Source organism: Amblyraja radiata, chromosome 45 (assembly GCF_010909765.2).
Source record: "Amblyraja radiata isolate CabotCenter1 chromosome 45, sAmbRad1.1.pri, whole genome shotgun sequence".
NCBI lineage: Eukaryota > Metazoa > Chordata > Chondrichthyes > Rajiformes > Rajidae > Amblyraja > Amblyraja radiata.
This window is the reverse complement of record NC_046000.1, coordinates 5518006-5538521: the sequence shown is the minus strand read 5'-3', so window position 1 is coordinate 5538521 and position 20516 is coordinate 5518006. Positions and strand designations below refer to the sequence as shown.

The window sequence follows — 20516 nt, the reverse complement described above, 5'->3', positions numbered from 1 at the left end:
GTTTAGTTTAGTTCTGAGATTCAGCGCGGAAACAGATCTTTCGGCCATGGAGTCTGCGCCAACCAACGATCACCCCGTACACTAGCACTATCCTACGCACGTTAGGTTCAATTTAATAATTTTGCGGAGTCCGATTAATTTACAACGCTGAACGTCTTTGAAATGATAGAGGAAACCGGAGCACTCGGAGTAAAAACCCACGCAGGTCAAGGGGAGAATGTACAAACTCCGCACAGACAGCACCCGTAGTCAGGATTGAGCACGGGTCTTTGGCGGTGAGGCAGCAACTGTACCGCTGCGCCATTGTGACTCGCAGAATTATATAACGGTTTCCTCCGCCATAAACGCACCCAATATGTGCTGGTAATGTCCTTTTTGCCAGCGTGCTGACCCTCTGTGTTCCCCTCCTGCAGGGTTTAGGAGCTGTTGCTGTGGACGGAGAGACAGGGACGTGAGCGGCCATTGTGGGCAGCGAGGGTGCCGGTGAGCCTCCCCCTCCCCCCCCATCTGCTCAGTGTGCGGGCTGAGCTCCGAGGGGCTGACCTTTGATGGAGGACCACATGACGGGACACAACAAGGAGAAGCGTTATGAGTGCGACGTGTGTGGCAAGGCCTACCCGACGCCGGGCCGGCTGGAGACCCACCAGCGGGTGCACACGGGAGAACGCCCCTTCGACTGCCCGGAGTGCGGCAAGAGCTTCATCTGCTACGACAACCTGCTGCGGCACAACAGCGTGCACTCCCGCAAGAGGCCCTTCACCTGCTCCGACTGCGGCATGAAATTCAAGACGACGAGTGACCTGAAGGCCCACCGGCGGGTGCACACGGGCGAGAAGCCCTATTGCTGCTACACCTGCGGCAAGAGCTTTGCCCGGATGGCGGGGCTGCGGGTGCACCGGCGGGTGCACAGTAGTGAACGGCCCTTCACCTGCTCTGACTGCGGCAAAGGCTTCAAGTCTTCCACGGACCTGAAGAGGCACAGGCGCGTGCACACCGGGGAGCGGCCCTACACCTGCAGCGACTGCGGCAAGGGCTTCACCCAGTCCAGTCACCTGCTGAAGCACCAGCGCACCCACAACGGGGAGCGCTCCTACACCTGTGCTCAGTGTGGCCAGAGCTTCACCCGCTCCGGCAACCTGCTGAGGCACCAGCGCACCCACACCGGCGAGCGCCCCTACACCTGCAGAGACTGCGGCAAGGGCTTCACCCAGTCCAATGACCTGCTGATGCACCAGCGCATCCACACCGGCGAGCTTCCCTTCACCTGCGCCCAGTGCGGCAAGGGCTTCACACACCCCAGCACCCTGCTGGTGCACCAGCGCACCCACACCGGCGAGCGCCCCTACACCTGCGCCCAGTGTGGCAAGGGCTTCACCCGGTCCAGTCAACTGCGGGAGCATCAGGGCACCCACACCGGCGAGCGTCCCTTCACCTGCGCCCAGTGCGGCAAGGGCTTCACCCGCCCCTCCAAGCTGCTGTACCACCAGCGGGTGCACGCCGGCGACCATCCCTTCCCCAGCCCGGTGTGTGGAGAGCACTTTGCCAGGGGCTCCCATGCCCTGTCTCACCAGATCGTGCACACCAGTGGCCAGCCCTACGACTGCCCGTACTGTGGTGAGGAGTTTGACAGCTCGCGGGGGCTGCGGCAGCACCGGCGGTCCCACGTCGGCGAGCAGCTGCTCCCACTGTGACAAGAGAGCACGGGGGCTGCGAGAGCACCAGCTGATACACACCAGAGAGAGACCCTTTGTGTGCGCTGAGTGTTCAAGGGTTTCACCCGCATGTCCAGCCTGTGGCAGCACCGGTGTACCCACAGCGGTGAGCGTCCCTTCGCCTGCCCGTCCTGTGGTCAGGGCTTCACCCGCCTTGACCACCTGCTGGAGCAACGGCGAGTCCACACCGGCCAGTGCCCCTTCATCTGCCCGCTCTGTGTCAAGGCCTTTGCCCGCTCCTCCAGCCTGCTGGCACACCGCCACATGGATAGGCATTGTTTAGGTAAACACAAAATGGAGGAAGGAATGGGTAAGGTTTCTGGTCGTTTCTTCAGTCACCCATTCAATCTCTCCAGAGATGCTGCCTGTCCTGCTGAGTTACTCCAGCACATTGTTTTTTTTTTTTTTGTAAGCCAGCAACTGCAGTTGCTTGTTTTTAAACCATTCTGGTTAACCATCTCTGCACCTTCCCCAAAGGGGGAGGTACAGCGAGACCTGGGTGTCCTTGTACACCGGTCACTGAAAGTTGGCGTGCAGGTACAGCAGGTAGTGAAGAAGGCTAATGCAATGTTGGCCTTCACAACAAGAGGATTTCAGAATAGGAGTAGAGGTTCTTCTACAGTTGTATAGGGCTGTATACGGGGGCCCTATACAGTTGTATAGGGCCCCCGTCTCTCTCACAGTCCCTCTCTAATGCTTTCTCTCACACACTCCCTCTCTCTCACACACACTCTCTCAGACTCACGCACACACGCCGAACACTTCCGCTCGGTTCGCAATAACCAACCTGATCTCCTCGTGGCTCAGCACTTCAACTCCCCCTCCCATTCCGTAATCCGACCTTTCTGTCCTGGGCCTCCTCCATGGCCAGAGTGAGGACCACTGTAAATTGGAGGAACAGTACCTCATATTTCGCTTGGGCAGTTTGCATCCCAGCAGTATGAACATTGACTTCTCTAATTTCAGGTAGTCCCTACTTTCTACATCCCTTCTCAGTTCTCCCTCAGCCCACTGGCTCCACCTCTTCCTTTCTTCTTCCCGCCCCACCCTCAAATCAGTCTGAAGAAGTGTTTCGACCTGAAAGGTTGCCTATTGCCTCCGCTCCATAGATGCTGAGTTTCTCCAGCATTTTTGTCTACCTTCGATTTTCCAGCTTTCTTCAGTATTTTATAGTGTTTTTTTAAAGACCGTTTTGGCGCATTACGTAACACATTACGTTTTATACTAATCATTGAAACAATGTATTAACATAGAGATGTATTGTCTGGGCACAGCACCATATTAGATATCTGTCTGACCTGTCTGTCCCATCTAAGGACAAGGTAATGGATTTCATCCACGTCTTACAAGCTTGTTTTAGTTCACAGACGGATGCCCATTCTGGAACCAAGATGGAAGTCATTTGAAAACAAAATGGAGTTATTTGTTCTTCTGGAATGGGCAGCTGTACAGAAGCTGTGCCAAGATTTGAGAATAAGGCTGACAATGCAAATATATGTCCAGCCTCCCTTGTTTCCCTTAGATAACGGATCTTTCACTCAGATTTAGAAGGTGTTTTATTGATAAGAAAATGTTTAATTACATTAACTTTCCTTTGTTCTTTGAGTGGAGCCCGAGAAGCACTGAGCAACGTGTGTGCTCTTTGTAGATCTCGCCACTCCCGGTTGGCAAATTGATTAAAAGTTTGTTTTGATTTACCTTTAACAATTTTGTTGCTGTCTGCTTTCTTTAAGAGACAAACTTTGACAACTGTGCTCTTTGGAATTCTTCAGAATTCAGGTTGTGCTATCAATAATGAAAGAAAATGCCAACCATCTCCAGAAATGTTAAGAAATTATTCTTGCCTCCATGCATATCTGTAGCCGCAGGGCAGTCGGACAACTCCCCACAACTTCCAAGATTATTATCTGAATGGTGGCGGATTAGGAAAAGGGGAGATGCAACGAGACCTGGGTGTCATGGTACACCAGTCATTGAAGAAGGCATGCAGGTGCAGCAGGCAGTGAAGAAAGCAAATGGTATGTTAGCTTTCATAGCAAAAGGATTTGAGTATAGGAGCAGGGAGGTTCTACTGCAGTTGTACAGGGTCTTGGTGGGAGTATTGCGTACAGTTTTGGTCTCCTAATCTGAGGAAAGACATTTTTGCCATAGAGGGAGTGCAGAGAAGGTTCACCAGACTGATTCCTGGGATGTCAGGACTTTTATATGAAGAAAGACTGGATAGACTCGGCTTGTCCTCGCTAGAATTTAGAAGATTGAGGGGGGATCTTATAGAAACTTACAAAATTCTTAAGGGGTTGGACTGGCTAGATGCAGGAACATTGTTCCCGATGTTGGGGAAGTCCAGAAAAAGGGGTCACAGTTTAAGGATAAGGGGGAAGTCTTTTAGGACCGAGATGAGAACAAAAAATCTCTGGAATTCTCTGCCACAGAAGGTAGTGGAGGCCAGTTCATTGGCTATATTTAAGAGGGAGTTAGATGTGGCCCTTGTGACTAAAGGTATCAGGGGGTATGGAGAGAAGGCAGGTACAGGATACTGAGTTGGATGATCAGCCATGATCATATTGAATGGCGGTGCAGGCTCGAAGGGCCGAATGGCCTCCTACACCTATTTTCTATGTTTCTATGAACAGTAAGGCGGAATGAAATAATTTAATATCATACTTGTATAATATTATTCTAAATATAGAGATACTGTTGGCAGATGTAATAAGAAGAGAATGGGAACAGGAACTATCTACAAATTTCTAAAGACAGATGGAATAAATATTTGTTTTATGTGCATAAGTGTTCGATTAATGTAAGACACATCCTAATACAATTTAAAATTTTATATAGACTATATTACTCGAAAACCAAATTGAATAAAATGTTTCCAAATGTTTCCCCCATCTGTGATAAATGTCTATCTCAAGAAGCAACTATAGCACATTCCTTCATCTCCTGCATAAAACTTCAAAAATTTTGGAAAGAAATCTTTGAAATCTTCACAAATCTATTCAAAATAAATTTGGACCCCAACACAGAATTGATTATTTTCGGAACAATGGAAGCCTGCTCTGAGCTAACTTCATTTCAAAATTGTTTTCTTAACTATGGTCTGATAACGGCACCCACCCCAACGCTTAAAATGTGGATCACCAGCATGTCCGAAATATTATATCTTGATCAGAACAATTCCTAAAGATATGGTCTCCTTTCATTGGTTTATTACAAGTATAATATAGTGCAACACAACTCAGGAAATTAACAGTTTCAGAACTGGGTGAGGGGTGTGGAAAGATATGAAGTAGGTATATTCCTTTTCTGTTCTGTTTTTCTTTTTTTGTTTATCTAATTCTTCTTTGTTCTTTTTTTTCTGTTGTTTTTCCTTTCTGGCTTTCTGTTTTTCTCCACATCCTTATGGGCTCTTTTTCTTTATCGATCCACAAAATCATTAACTTTTGGGGCCCACACATCACTACTTTACTTAATCTCTTCTTTGTTCTTCTTTTCTTACATTTGTTATTTGTTTATTGATAAATTTAAAACAAGAAGTTGTACACAAAATGTATTATGTTATATGCCATGGTTTATACGACTGTACATTGCTTCTAATAAAAATATTTTAAATTTAAAAAAAAAAGATTTAGATCAGATGGTGCTGCTAGAAGGTGAGCGAAGGAATTCAAAATGCAATTTAATTCTGACAAGTGTAAGGTATTGCACCTCGATGTGTCAAACCAGGGCAGGACTTGTACATTAAATGGGAGATCGCTGGAGTGTGTTCAGAAATACTGGCTCATGGTTCCCAGAAAGTACCAAGTTAGGTGGACAGTGTGGGGAAGAAGACTTTGGCATTGTGAAGGGTATTGAGACATCAAGATTCAGCTGTACAAGTCGTTGCTGGAGTACCGTGTACAGTTCTGGTCAATCAGCTGTAAGAAGCATGTCATTAAACTAGAGAGTGCAGAATAAATTCACCTGCATGTTTTCACGACCTGTGGGCTTATGTTCTAAGAAGAGGGTGGAACTTTTAAACTTTAGGAGGCTTGAGGGGTAAACCTACTGAAGTGTACAAATTCATACGGCCGTAAATAAAGTGAATGCTGTTTTTTTGCAAGGGTAGAGGTTTCTAAAACTAGAGAGCTTGGGTTTAACGCAAGAGGAGAGAGATTTAAGAGACTCATTTCAAGAGACTGTCCAAAATAAGCCCACCTAAAAAACTCTTCTGCACTTTACCCACTGCTACCTTATCCCTCCCTGTAGCCTGCTGACCAGACATAAATAATACTCCCAAGTACAGTCTGACCAACGTTTTGTACAACAGCAATATCCCTTTTTAGTCTGAAGAAGGGTTTTGGCCCGAAACGTTGTCTTTTTCCTTCGCTCCATAGATGCTGCTGCACCCGCTGAGTTTCTTCAGCTTTTTTGTGTACCTTCTCTTTTTAATCATCTGTCTGAAGAAGGGTCTTGACCCGAAACATCACCCATTCCGTCTCTCCAGAGATGTTGCCTCACCTGCTGAGTTACTCCAGCATTTTGTGTCTACCTTCCCTTTTTCACTCTTATACTCAATGATTGGGGCTATAAAAGCAAGCACAACAAATGCTCTCTTCATTGCCCAATCCACTCTTGAGCTACGGATTTGCACCACATGTTCCTCTGTCCACAAATGTGCTTCTGATCCCTGCCAATTCCTCTACATGTTTAATCAGAATTTAATTTCCTTAAGTGTGTTACCAGAGACATGGCTGTATTCCATCTGCCACCATTCCACATGAATTACTAACTGACACACCCCACTGTATCCACAGACAACATACTTCCCTATCTGCGACTCCAACAAATTTCTTGTCATCAATATGCTGACTAATCAGACCAACTACATTCTAATCCAACATTTACATATATACTGTACTCATACTCATACTTACTTTATTAGCCAAATATGTTATGCAACATACGAGGAATTTGATTTGCCATACAGTCATACTAATAAAAAGCAACAGAACACACTAAATACATGTTAACATTAACATCCACCACTGTGACTCCTCCACATTCTTCACTGTGACCGAGGGTGAAAAAAAGTTCAATCTGTTCCCTTCTTTGTCCTCCCGTAGTCGGGGGCCTCGAGCCTTCCGTTGATGGACGATCTTGACAGCCATAGCCGGCAACGTTCAGACCCACCGCGTCGGGGCAATCAAGCTCCAGCATTGGGGGGATCTCAGCTCCCCGTGCCGAGTGATCGGACCCCGGGTCGGGGCTGGTCGAACCTCCTGCGTCCGGGGCCCGATCTACGTACAAGCTTGACAAGCTTAAGCTGAGGGCCTCGCGATTTAGGGGGCCCTCGCAGAGCCGGATTTACCACAAAGCTTCATAGGCTGAAGGCAGTACACCTGCCGTTTAACTCTGGGCGGGCTCCCCTCTCTATCTCTCTCTGTCAATCTCCGTCACCGCCCGCCATCTGTATCCATGTCCAGGCCGCCGGGCTCAACTCGCTCCTCATCCGCCAGCATGGCAGGCTGCCTTGCACATGCGCACTGCTACGGCCAGCACATCCTCCCCCCTGCACATGCGCACAACCACGGCCAGCACATCATTGGCCGCCCTGCACATGCGCACTGCCACGGCAACTGGTCGGCGCTGGGCACTTTTTCCCTCGCTTTGAATTATGGGAGTTCTGGCCGCCATTGCTGTCTGGTCGCCGCCTCGCCGCGGTCGCTGAAAACCAACGCAGAATCACTCCCTGATCATTCCCTGACCCTGGATCTGGAGTAACTCCCTGAACTCCTGGGGAAGGTAGAATGGACAGAATGAGATCGTCAGATGCTCCAGGTCCGGCGAGCAGGAACGAGAAAGCGTCTTAATATTCCTAGGGTTGCACCAGTTATTGTTGATCATGAAGCAAACTCCTCCACCCTTGGATTTCCCGGATTCTTCCATTCTGTCCGCTCGGAAACCAGTGAAGGACTCGGTTGGGCAGATTACCTGATCCGGCACCAGCGGGGTCAGCTATGTCTCAGTCAGACAGAAGATGTTGCAGTCTCATGTCCCGCTGGAATCTGATCCTCGCTTTGAGGTAATCCAGCTTGTTCTCCACGGACTGGACGTTTGCCAAAAGAATGCTGGGCAGAGGTGGGCGGAAGGCTTGGGCTCTCAAACGCGCCATCTTGTTTCCTCATCGCCGTTCTAAATGGCTTACCCCTTTTTTTAAACTGTGGCCCCTGGTTCTGGACTCCCCCAACATCGGGAACATGTTTTCTGCATCTAGCTTGTCCAATCCCTTTGTAATTTTATATATTTCTACAAGATCCACTCTCATCCTTCTAAATTCCAGTGAATACAAGCCCAGTCGCACCATTCTTTCATCAGATGACAGTCCCGCCTTCCCAGGAATTAACCTAGCGAACCTATGTGGCACTCCCTCAATAGCAAGAATGTCCTTCCTCAAATTAGGAAATGTACTAATATCTTAAATGTCCTAAAATGTCTTTAAATATTGTGATCGTGCCTGCCTGAACAATTTCCTCAGTTAGTTTGTTCCATATGGACACCTGGAAGTATGATGTTGTGGTGATCAGTGAAACATGGTTGCAGGAGGGCTGTGATTGGAAACTAAATATTCCAGGATTTCGTTGCTTCAGGTGTGATAGAATTGGAGGGGCAAGAGGTGGAGGTGTTGCTTTGCTAGTCAGGGAAGATATTACAGCAGTGCTTTGGCAGGATAGATTGGAGGGCTCATCTAGGGAGGCTATTTGGGTGGAACTGAGAAGTGGGAAAGGTGTAGCGACACTTATAGGGGTGTATTATAGACCGCCAAATGGGGATCGAGAATTGGAAGAGCAAATATGTAAGGAGATAGCAGATATTAGTAGTAAGCACAAAGTAGTGATTGTGGGAGATTTCAACTTTCCACACATAGACTGGGAAACACATTCGGTAAATGGGCTGGATGGTTTGGAGTTTGTAAAATGTGTGCAGGATAGTTTTTTGCAGCAATAGGGTGATTTCACTAAAGGTCACTGGAGCGTAGATCCGCACCCACGTGACCGCAAAATTTAACTGGAGTACATGCGTCACTTCCGGTACATGTTAGTGAATGGGAAAACACGCACTTTCACACCCGTTAAAAACATCGAAACCGGCCAGTTTTTGAGCTGCAATTAACTGTGCCAGTCGGGGTGACCGTGAGGCACAGCTACCTAAATTTACCGTCCAAAAAAAAGATAGAAACTAAGGTAAATTCAAGAGGGAGCTGAAGGTGCAAAAACAGCGGAATGCTTAGCGGACATTTGCCGTGGAGATATAAAGATCGAAAATATCGGGAATTATCGCGTTTGCTCGCTGCATTTCATCAAAAGTAAGGCATTATTGACGTTTTATCTTTATTCATTTGTTATATGAAAAGTATTAAAAGTTAAAAATCCGTCAGTAAAATTATAAAATCGCCCATGGTTCTCAGTTCAGCATCAACTTGCAGAGCTATAGATGCTTGAGCTGCAACCAAATCTGCTTTAATACTCTCTTCTTGTTGCACGTGCATGGCGTTCTTGTGCACATTGTCTATCCTGCTCACAGTGGGTGCCCAATCAGGATTGTTGACATCATTCCATGCTGCAGGCTTGTCTGTTATTAGAGGATAAAGAAATAAATAAGTAGTTTGGGTGATTGTGCAGGCTTTAAACAAGAAACATTGAGAAATATATTTTGGCAAATAATAAAATGTCCTGCTTTTGTCCAACTAACAGCTGACAATTATCCCATTCCTTAGCTTGCATCTCAGTAAAATTTATTTCAAAACGCATTGATAGTTTACGATTATTTAAATGGTAAATGGAGCTTCAGAAGCATTTTCATTTTGCATGTTAAAACCCACCTGAGAACCATGGGCGATTTTGCAATTTTACTGACGGATTTTTAACTTTTAATACTTTTCATATAACAAATGAATAAAGATAAAACATCAATAATGCCTTACTTTTGATGAAATGCAGCGAGCAAACGCGATAATTCCCGATATTTTCGATCTTTAAATCTCCACGGCACTTCCGCTGTTTTTGCACCTTCAGCTCCCTCTTGAATTTACCTTAGTTTCTATCTTTTTTTTGGACTGTAAATTTAGGTAGCTGTGCCTCACGGTCACCCCGACTGGCACAGTAAATTGCAGCTCAAAAACTGGCCGGTTTCGATGTTTTTAACGGGTGTGAAAGTGCGTGTTTTCCCATTCACTAACATGTACCGGAAGTGACGCATGTACTCCAGTTAAATTTTGCGGTCACGTGGGTGCGGATCTACGCTCCAGTGACCTTTAGTGAAATCACCCTATACATAGAGGTACAGCTACCTACTAGAGGAGGGGCAGTGTTGGTCCTCCTGTTAGGAAATGAGGCGGGACAGGTGGCGGAGGTATGCGTTGGGGAGCACTTCGGGTCCAGTGATCACAATACCATTAGTTTCAATATAATTATGGAAAGGGTCAGAACTGGACCTAGGGTTGAGATTTTTGATTGGAGAAAGGCTAACTTTGATGAGATGCGAAATGATTTAAAAGGAGTGAACTGGGACATTTTGTTTTATGGGAAGGATGTAGAAGAGAAATGGAGGACATTTAAAGGGGAAATTTTAAGAGTACAGAATCTTTATGTTCCTGTTCGGTTGAAAGGAAACAGTAAAAATTGGAAAGAGCCCTGGTTTTCAAGGGAAATTGGACATCTTGTTCGGAAAAAGAGGGAGATCTACAATAATTATAGGCAGCATGGAGTAAATGATGCTGGATATGAGTCTAGATTTACTAGAATGTTGCCTGGGTTTCAGCAACTAAGTTACAGAGAAAGGTTGAACAAGTTAGGGCTTTATTCTTTGGAGCGCAGAAGGTTAAGGGGGGACTTGATAGAGGTTTTTAAAATGATGAGAGGGATAGACAGAGTTGATGTGGAAAAGCTTTTCCCACTGAGAGTAGGGAAGATTCAAACAAGGGGACATGACTTGAGAATTAAGGGACTGAAGTTTAGGGGTAACATGAGGGGGAACTTCTTTACTCAGAGAGTGGTAGCTGTGTGGAATGAGCTTCCAGTGAAGGTGGTGGAGGCAGGTTCGTTTTTATCATTTAAAAATAAATTGGATAGTTATATGGATGGGAAAGGAATGGAGGGTTATGGTCTGAGCGCAGGTATATGGGACTAGGGGAGTTTATGTGTTCGGCATGGACTAGAAGGGTCGAGATGGCCTGTTTCCGTGCTGTAATTGTTATATGGTTATATGGTTATATGGTTAAATGAGGTGCTTGAGGATTATAAGGAATGTAAAAAGAATCTTAAGAAAGAAATTAGAAAAGCTAAAAGAAGACATGAGATTGCTTTGGCAAGTAAGGTGAAAGTAAATCCAAAGGGTTTCTACAGCTATATTAATAGTAAAAGGATAACGAGGGATAAAATTGGTCCATTGGAGAGACAGAGTGGACAGCTATCTGCAGAGCCAAAAGAGATGGGGGAGATATTGAACAATTTATTTTCTTCGGTATTCACCAAGGAGAAGGATCTTGAATTATGTGAGGTAAGGGAAACTAGTAGAGTAGCTATGGATACTATGAGTATCAAAGTAAAAGAAGTACTGACACTTTTGAAAAATATAAAAGTGGATAAGTCTCCAGGTCCTGACAGGATATTACCAAGGACATTGAGGGAAGTTAGTGTAGAAATAGCCGGGGCTATGACAGAAATATTTCAAATGTCATTAGAAACGGGAATAGTCCCCGAGGATTGGCGTACTGCGCATGTTGTTCCATTGTTTAAAAAGGGTTCTAAGAGTAAACCTAGCAATTATAGGCCTGTTAGTTTGACTTCAGTGGTGGGCAAATTAATGGAAAATATACTTAGAGATAATATATATAAGCATCTGGATAAACAGGGTCTGATTAGGAACAGTCAGCATGGATTTGTGCCTGAAAGGTCATGTTTGACTAATCTTCTTGAATTTTTTGAAGAGGTTACTAGGGAAATTGACGAGGGTAAAGCAGTGGATGTTGTCTATATGGACTTTAGTAAGGCCTTTGACAAGGTTCCTCATGGAAGGCTGGTTAAGAAGGTTCAACTGTTGGGTATAAATGCAGGAGTAGCAAGATGGATTCAACAGTGGCTGAATGGGAGAAGCCAGAGGGTAATGGTGGATGGTTGTTTGTCGGGTTGGAGGCAGGTGACTAGTGGGGTGCCTCAGGGATCGGTGTTGGGTCCTTTGTTGTTTGTCATGTACATCAATGATCTGGATGAAGGTGTGGTAAATTGGATTAGTAAGTATGCAGATGATACCAAGATGAAGAGGATTTCCAAAGTCTACAGAGTGATTTAGGCCATTTGGAAGAATGGGCAGAAAGATGGCAGATGGAGTTTAATGCTGATAAATGTGAGGTGCTACACCTTGGCAGGACAAATCAAAATAGGACGTACATGGTAAATGGTAGGAAATTGAAGAATACAGTTGAACAGAGGGATCTGGGAATAACCGTGCATAGTTCCTTGAAGGTGGAATCTCATAATAATAATAACTTTATTTATAAAGCACTTTAAACAACTACAGTTGCCACAAAGTGCTGTACATGAGAAATCATGAACAAAAAGCTATTACAAACAATTAAAAACCATTAAAAACCGTAAAACGAAGGACTATAAAAAACACACTAAAAATTAAAAGACATTAAAAGCACTAAAAACAGGAGCAATGCCTCAGCCAGTGTCGAAAGCCAAAGAATAAAAATATGTTTTTAGGGAGGATTTGAAGATGGACAGTGAGGGGGCCTGTCTGATGTGCAACGGCAAGGTGTTCCAGAGTGCCGGAGCAGTAACAGAAAAGGCTCTATCCCCTCTGAGCTTCCGCTTAGACCTTGGTACCTCAAGGAGCAGCTGATCAGCTGACCTGAGGCACCGGGCAGGAGCATATAGGTGGAGCAGCTCAGAGAGGTAAGGCGGGGCGAGCCCATTCAACGATTTAAAAACAAATAAAAGAATTTTGAAATGAACTCGAAAGTGCACTGGGAGCCAGTGTAGGGAGGCCAAAATTGGCGTAATGTGCTCCCTCTTTCGAGTTCCAGTCAAAAGGCGAGCGGCAGCATTTTGAACAAGCTGGAGACGAGCCAATGAAGCTCGTGCGACTCCAGAGTAGAGTGCGTTACAGTAATCCAGCCTAGATGTAATAAAGGCATGGATTACTGTTTCAAAATGCTCCCGCTCGAGAATGGGCTTCACCTTTGCCAGCTACCTTAGGTGAAAGAAGCTGGACTTAACCACCGCGCCTATTTGTTTGTCTAGTTTAAAATCACCGTCCATCCTAAAACCCAGGTTCAAGACGGTTGGCTTTACAGACAATGCCAGTGGACCCAAGTCAACAAAGGGAGGTTCACGGCAGCCATTGGGGCCAAACAAAATCACCTCTGTCTTCTCTTCATTAAGTCCCAGAAAGTTTAAGGCCATCCAGGACTTAATGTCCTCAAGACAAGACAGAAGTGATTTTAAAGAATAGTCTTCCTCTTTCCTGAGTGGCATATATAACTGGCTATCATCTGCATAAAAGTGAAAGGAGATGCCATGCCTTCTTAAAATTGAGCCCAGAGGAAGTAGGTATAAGGAGAAGAGCAGGGGCCCTAAAATTGAGCCCTGTGGAACCCCATATACCAAGGGAGTGGAGGAGGATTCAAAGCCAGCAAGGCTTACCCGCATGGTTCTGTCTGCCAGATAGGACCTGAACCATCCCAGGGCACTGCCACAAATGCCCACTTGGTGCTGTAGTCTGGAAATTAAAATTCCATGGTCCACTGTATCGAAGGCGGCAGATAGGTCCAGCAAGACAAGAACCACATAATTACCTGAGTCGTTTGCCAGGAGGATGTCGTTGAAGACCCTTAGCAGAGCCGACTCTGTGCTATGCATAGCCTTGAATCCAGACTGGAAAACCTCCCGAATATTGTGCTCATCCAGGAAGAGTTTCAGCTGCGCATAAACTACCTTCTCCATGATCTTGGAGATAAAAGGCAACTTGGAGATCGGCCTAAAATTGGACAGATCAGTTTGATCCAGGCCTGGTTTTTTAAGTAGTGGTTGCACTACAGCATGTTTAAAATTTATGGGGACAACCCCAGAACACAAGCTACTGTTTATAATGGCGAGAACCGACTGCCCTATACTCGGGAAAACCTCTTTAAAAAGAAGAGGAGGGACAGCATCACAGGGGGAACCCGACGGCTTAATATGCCTAACCACATCCTCTAGACCCGACAATGTCAGAGGCACAAACTTTTCAAATGCCACCAGGCATGGGGCCGGAACAGAGGGGTCAGAGGCAGGAGCTGAGATGAGAGCCCTTATAGAAACGACCTTTTTGATAAAGAAGTGCAGGAAGTCATTGCACAATTCGGACGATGCTTCCAAGCAAACAGGCTGTGGGGCATTTAAAACAGAATCAATAGTTTTGAATAATACGCGTGGGTCGTGACGCTTAGCCACTATTATATTAGACAGGTAATATCTTTTGGCCTCTTTAACAGTATTTTGATCATTTCGCCAGCTGTCCTTTAGGATTTGCGATGAAACCTGCAGCCTGTCCTTCTTCCACTTTCGTTCAGCTCTGCGACAATCCCGTCGAGCTGTACGAGTTGCGTCACTAAACCAGGGCTCGGGTTTAGCTCTGGGCTGCAAAGTTTTTAAAGGAGCCACAGAGTCCAGTATAGTTGTGCAGGAGGAGTGGAACCAAGAACTAATCTCCTCCGCACCAAGGGGAGTGGACGCAGAGGGGGCACAGAGCTGATCGAATGCAGCAGAGAATTGGCCAGCAGCAGAAGGGTTAAAGGACCGACAGCGCCGAGCAGACGATACAGGTCTAACTGCAGCACTGGAAAAACCAACATCAAACAGTACAGGCATGTGATCAGAAAACAAACTATCACAGACCTCCAAGTTTAATACAGGCAAGCCATAGGAGAGAACAAGGTCCAATGTATGTCCATGTTCGTGTGTGGCACCAGACACACACTGCACAAAATTAAAAGAATCAATAAGACTTAAAAAGTCCTTCGCCAACGGCTTATCAGGACAGCACACGTGTATGTTAAAATCCCCAACCATAAGGACACGGTCATAGTTGGGCATAATCCCAGCCAGAAACTCAGAAAAGTCAGACACAAAGATAGGGTGTCTATAGGATCATATAGATAGGGTGGTAAAGAAAGCTTTTGGTATGCTAGCCTTTATAAATCAGAGCATTGAATATAGAAGCTGGGATGTAATGTTAAATTGTACAAGGCATTGGTGAGACCAAATCTGGAGTATGGTGTACAATTATGGTCGCCCAATTATAGGAAGGATGTCAACAAAATAGAGAGAGTACAGAGGAGATTTACTAGAATGTTGCCTGGGTTTCAGCAACTAAGTTACAGAGAAAGGTTGAATAAGTTAGGTCTTTATTCTCTGGAGCGCAGAAGGTTAAGGGGGGACTTGATAGAGGTCTTTAAAATGATGAGAGGGACAGACAGAGTTGATGTGGACCAGCTTTTCCCTTTGAGAATAGGGAAGATTCAAACAAGAGGACATGACTTCAGAATTAAGGGACAGAAGTTTAGGGGTAACATGAGGGGGAAGTTCTTTACTCAGAGAGTGGTAGCGGTGTGGAATGAGCTTCCAGTGGAAGTGGTGGAGGCAGGTTCGTTGGTATCATTTAAAAATAAATTGGATAGGCATATGGATGAGAAGGGAATGGAGGGTTATGGTATGAGTGCAGGCAGGTGGGACTAAGGGTAAAAAGTTGTTTGGCACGGACTTGTAGGGCCGAGATGGCCTGTTTCCGTGCTGTAATTGTTATATGGTTATATGTATATTTTTACAATACCAGTCAAAAATGTCATATCTCCACTATTTGAAATAGTATGGTGTTATTTTTTTCAGGGATTGTTACTCAAATGTGCAAGAGATGGTAGAGATAAAATCAAGTTAGGAATTAAATAAATTCCCTGATTCAACCAGTTTATAGCTCAAAAATATCAATTTTATAGTACACCAAAAATGTGTCATGCTTTGACACAATGAAACAAAAAGGCAATTTCTGCATTAATTTCATTATAATTCAAAACATTATCAGGTTTGTTGCTTTGCAGAGATGCATGTCTCACAGTAATAAGCAAAACTGTTGATGAATTTGGCATTAAGTGCCCTGAATGGCCATATTTCAAAGAGTGTAACAGTGGCTACTCTTGGCGTCCACCCTATTTTAGAATAACCACTGTTACACCACAATGGTACATTAAGACCAAAGCTCTTCCCAAAGAGACTGAAAATGTTCGAGTTTGAAGAGCTCAATAGATAATGAAATTAGGAGCAGAAAGTAACCTTAATATCAAGATTCTCTAAAAGCTGCTGCATGCCAAAATGAATATTTTTGGTTTCCACCATCACACGTGTAACACCAACATTTTGCAGTAGCTATATTTCCATCAAATTATGTACCTCTTATTATTTATGGACAATTACTTCCATAAAGTTTATTGAAAACATGAGAAAGAAATTACAGAAAGAGAAATACTGGAAGAAACAGGAGCTACTTTCATTTTGGTGTCCGCCCTTGGACAATGTGTAACGCGCGTAAAGCACGTTTCAGTAGATAACAGGAATTTGCTCATTTGGTCACATACTCCATGTTTTTAGCAATTGTTTTTGTATGTTGAAAAACAGCAAAAGTGAAGAAATCAGCTATCATGTAACCATATAACAATTACAGAACGGAAACAGGCCATCTCGGCCCTACAAGTCCGTGCCGAACAATTATTTTCCCCTGCTTATCATGCTTTAGAAAAAATGACTCTAAATTTCATGTAATGGTTGTTATAGTGGACACCAAACATAAAGAGTAAAATAACGAATAGGAATTTTGTTCATTAATCAAATGTTCTCAAACTTCATGATCTATCTCTCGCTGTCATGTACTGCCGCTGTGAGGGATTTTGATTCATCTGAATCATGTTGAAATCAATTATTTGTCAACTTTAGATTTATTTATGATGCCACACTTTTTGTACCCAGTATTGTAAAAAAACACACCTATTCATCACCCTCCATGTGAAAACCATGGCCCTTGGGTGTCTATTAAATCTTTCCTGTCTCACCTCAAATCCATGCCCTCCAGTTCCTGATTCCCATACCCTGGCAAATGGACTATGTTGGATCACCCTCCCTACATCCCTCAGAATTTTATAAACCTCGAAGACCAATTCTCAGATTTCCACGATCTAAGGAATAAGGTTTCTGTCCAATCTCACCCCATAACTTCAGGTTCAGACAACATCCATGTAAATCTCCTCTGCACTCTTTCCATTTTACTGGCATCTTTCATTTACCTTGGTGACTAAATCTGAACACAATACATATGCAGCACCACCAACATTGTGAACAACAGCAACATCAACATCAACGAGCAGAGATTTCAGGGGGTCAATAGAAATGGAGGAGATTACAGGCAGAGTGAGGGGAGAGGGTGAAGGAGGGGTTGCTGCACAAGGATGAGAATGGTAAAAGTGAGTGAGGGAGGGAGGGGGCCGATAGAGTGAGGCACTAACACACACTCACTGTTCACTGCCCGGCAAGGAGGAAGAGAAGACCCCGATGGATGTCCACAGTGGAGGAGCAGTTAGGCCCACAAGACTCCACCAGTCAGGCCGCAGATCCACACGAGAATGGCAGAGAGCAAGGACCAGCTCGTCTGATACAATCGCCGCCTTCTCTATCTCTGCAAACCACAAGAGCATCCGTGCGATCACCTCTCATTCGTCTAAACACCACAAGTACCGAGCGAGCGAGCGAGCGAGCGACCCCACTTCAGTTCCGTCCTTAACCTCAGGCTCCATCCCCGGGCCCAGGCCGCTCCCCCTCCGTGGGCCTCGTCGCCGACCCGCGCCCGGACCGGCCGGTTGCCGTGGCAACGACGTCAGTGACGGGACGCGGCCTCTGTGAGTGACGTCAACGCGCAAATTGCTTAGTGAATGTGGACACAAAAAGCTGCAGCAACTCAGCGGGACAGGCAGCAGCATCTCTGGAGATGTTTCGTGTTGGGTCCCTTCTTCAGACTGGTTAGTGGTTAGGGATAAGGGAAACGAGATATAGACGGTGATGTGGACATATAAAGATATGCAAGAAAGTAACGATGATAAAGGAAACAGGCCATTGTCAGCTGTTTGTAGCGAAAATGAGAATCTAGTGCAACTTGGGTCGGGGAGGAATAGAGAGAGAGGGAATGCTGGGGCTACCTGAAGTGAGGGACATCAATATTCATGCCACTGGGCTGTAAGCTGCCCAAGCGGAATATGAGATGCTGCTCCTCCAATTTGCTTTTAGCCTCACGCTGACAATGGAGGAGACCGAGGACTGAAAGGACTGTGCAGGAATGGGAAGGAGAATTAAAGTGTCCAGCAACCGGGAGATCAGGTTGGTTCACGGCGAGCTGAGCGAAGGTGTCCCACGAAACGATCACCCAGTCTGCGTTTGGTCTTGCCTATGTATATGAGCCCACATCTTGAAATACGAATACAGTAGATGAGGATGGAGGAGGTACAAGTGAACCTCTGCCTAACCTGAAACGACTGTCAGGGTCCCTGGACAGGGTCGACGGAGGAGGTATAGCGACAGGTATTGCATCTACTGTGGTTGCATGGGAAGGTACCTGGGGAGGGGGTGGTTTGGGTTGGAAGGGATGAGTTAACCAGGGACTTGCAGAGGGAATGGTCTCTGCAGAAGTCGGAAACGGGAAGAGATGTAAAAATGTGGCTAGTGGTGGGATCCCGTTGGAGGAGGCGGAAATGTTGGAGGATTATGTGTTGTATGCAACGGTTGATGTGATGGAAGGTAAGGACTAGGGTGTCTCTCTCTGTCGTCACTTGGAGAGGGGGAGCAAGAGTGGAGCAAGGGGTACTGAGGAGACTGGATAGAGGCCCTCGTTTATGATGGGAGAGAGGAGCCCCCATTCCCTAAAGAATGAGAACATCTCACATGTTATAGTATGAAACACCTCATCTTGAGCACAAATGTGGTGTAGACGGATGAATTGAGAGTAAGGGATTGAGTCGTTGCAGGAAGCAGGGTGGGAAGAAGAATAGTCAAGATAGTTGTGGGAGTCAGTGGGTTTGTAATAGATGTTAGTCAATAGTCTATTTCTTGTGATGGAGTCTGTGAGAGCAAGAAAGGGGAGGGATATGTCGGAGATGGTCCAAGTGAATTTGAGTGCAGGATAAAAATTGGTGGTGAAGTTGATGAAGTCCATGAGTTCTGCATGGATGCAGGGGATAGCACCGATGCAGTCATCAATGTAACGGAGACAGAGTTCGAGGACAGGGCCAGTGCACGCCTTGAGCAAGGATTGTTCAACGTACCCTACAAAGAGACAGGCATAGCTGGGGCTCATGCGGGTGCCCAGAGCAACATCTTGGACTTGGATTCTTCAGTGAAATTGTCTCTCATTCTGTGACAGGCGTGGCCGCAGCCCGGGGGGAGGGGCAGAGAGAGCTGTCCATCAGAGGCACAGGCACGGGCAGTCACTGCGCACAGGGAAATCACAGAGACGTTTCGCTGTAAAATCTGCAACTGGAGAAATGAACTAGAAACTGTAACTGTGATAGAAAAGTGAACAAAATATAATATCGTTTCCGAGCCAGAAGCAATGAAAAAGATCATCGAAAATTCATGAAAGAGATAAGGAACAAAGAAAGAGGTGAGAGATGCAGCCGGTCAGAATTGTGTAAACAGTAAACGTGAGATAAAATAAAACTGATCTGATTATGGGGGCAGAGTTAGTGTAGATAGTGAGAAATGTCCCTACAGACAAAGTCACCTGAAACCACTGGGAATCAGGTGAGGAAGGCAAGGGTTAGAAGGGACCTAAGGGTTGTATTATACTCAGAAAGTGATTGAAATATGGGATATAACAAAATATGCTGAAAGGGAATCCAGTTTTGACCATTTTGATTAATTTATCAGTTCATTAAAGGCCATCGGGATGAGGGAACATGGGTCCACAAGGGATATTTGGGCTCTCAAGACTCAAGAACATTTATTTTATTTTTTATTTTTTTTTAAATTTATTTATTAGAAGTAGACATATTATAAAATGCAGTTACATATTATAGTAAAAAAACTTTTCATATACATCAGTCATACATTATTAAAATTTTCCATTATCAATTACTTCTGCTTCTAGTGTTTTTATTTTTTATAGAAAGAGGGAGAAAGAGAGGGTAGAAAGTTACAAATAAAAAAATAAAATAAAAAAAAAAACACAACAGAAAAACAAGGGAGGTGGTACACAAAATTGCTGGAGGAACTCAGCGGGTGCAGCAGCATCTATGGAGCGAAGGAAATAGGCGACGTTTCGGGCCGAAACCCTTCTTCAGTCTGAAGAAGGGTTTCGGCCCGAAACGTCGCCTATTTCCTTCGCTCCATAGATGCTGCTGCACCCGCTGAGTTCCTCCAGCAATTTTGTGTACCTTCGATATTCCAGCATCTGCAGTTCCCTTTTGAACAACAAGGGAGGTGGAATGGGTTACCTGTAATACGTCAATGGAGATAGGTTCGTAGGTTATAAAGTATAGCTTTTCATCTGTTCCTGAGTTCAAGTTTCAGTTGGGTCCTCGTGCTGTGCCAATCTATCCCTTCAGATAGTTAATGAATGGAGCCCAAATTTAGTGGAAAATATCTTGTTTGTCCATTAAGACAAGTCTAATTCTTTCTAAGTATATGGTCTCCGACATTTCCGTAATCCACATTTGTGGGGGTTGTAGGGCCTTTCCAAAATTTTAAT

At 45.2% G+C, this 20516-nt stretch overlaps 1 protein-coding gene across 1 annotated transcript; it reads left to right on the top strand.

Moving 5' to 3' along the window:
- Positions 1 to 593: 593 nt before the first annotated feature.
- On the top strand, positions 594 to 1445 carry LOC116968442 (zinc finger protein 239-like; the record flags this gene model as incomplete). Its single annotated transcript, XM_033015207.1, has 2 exons — positions 594 to 718; positions 797 to 1445. Coding segments are annotated over 2 exons (774 nt in total), but the record flags the coding sequence as incomplete, so codon positions are not given.
- Positions 1446 to 20516: the final 19071 nt, after the last annotated feature.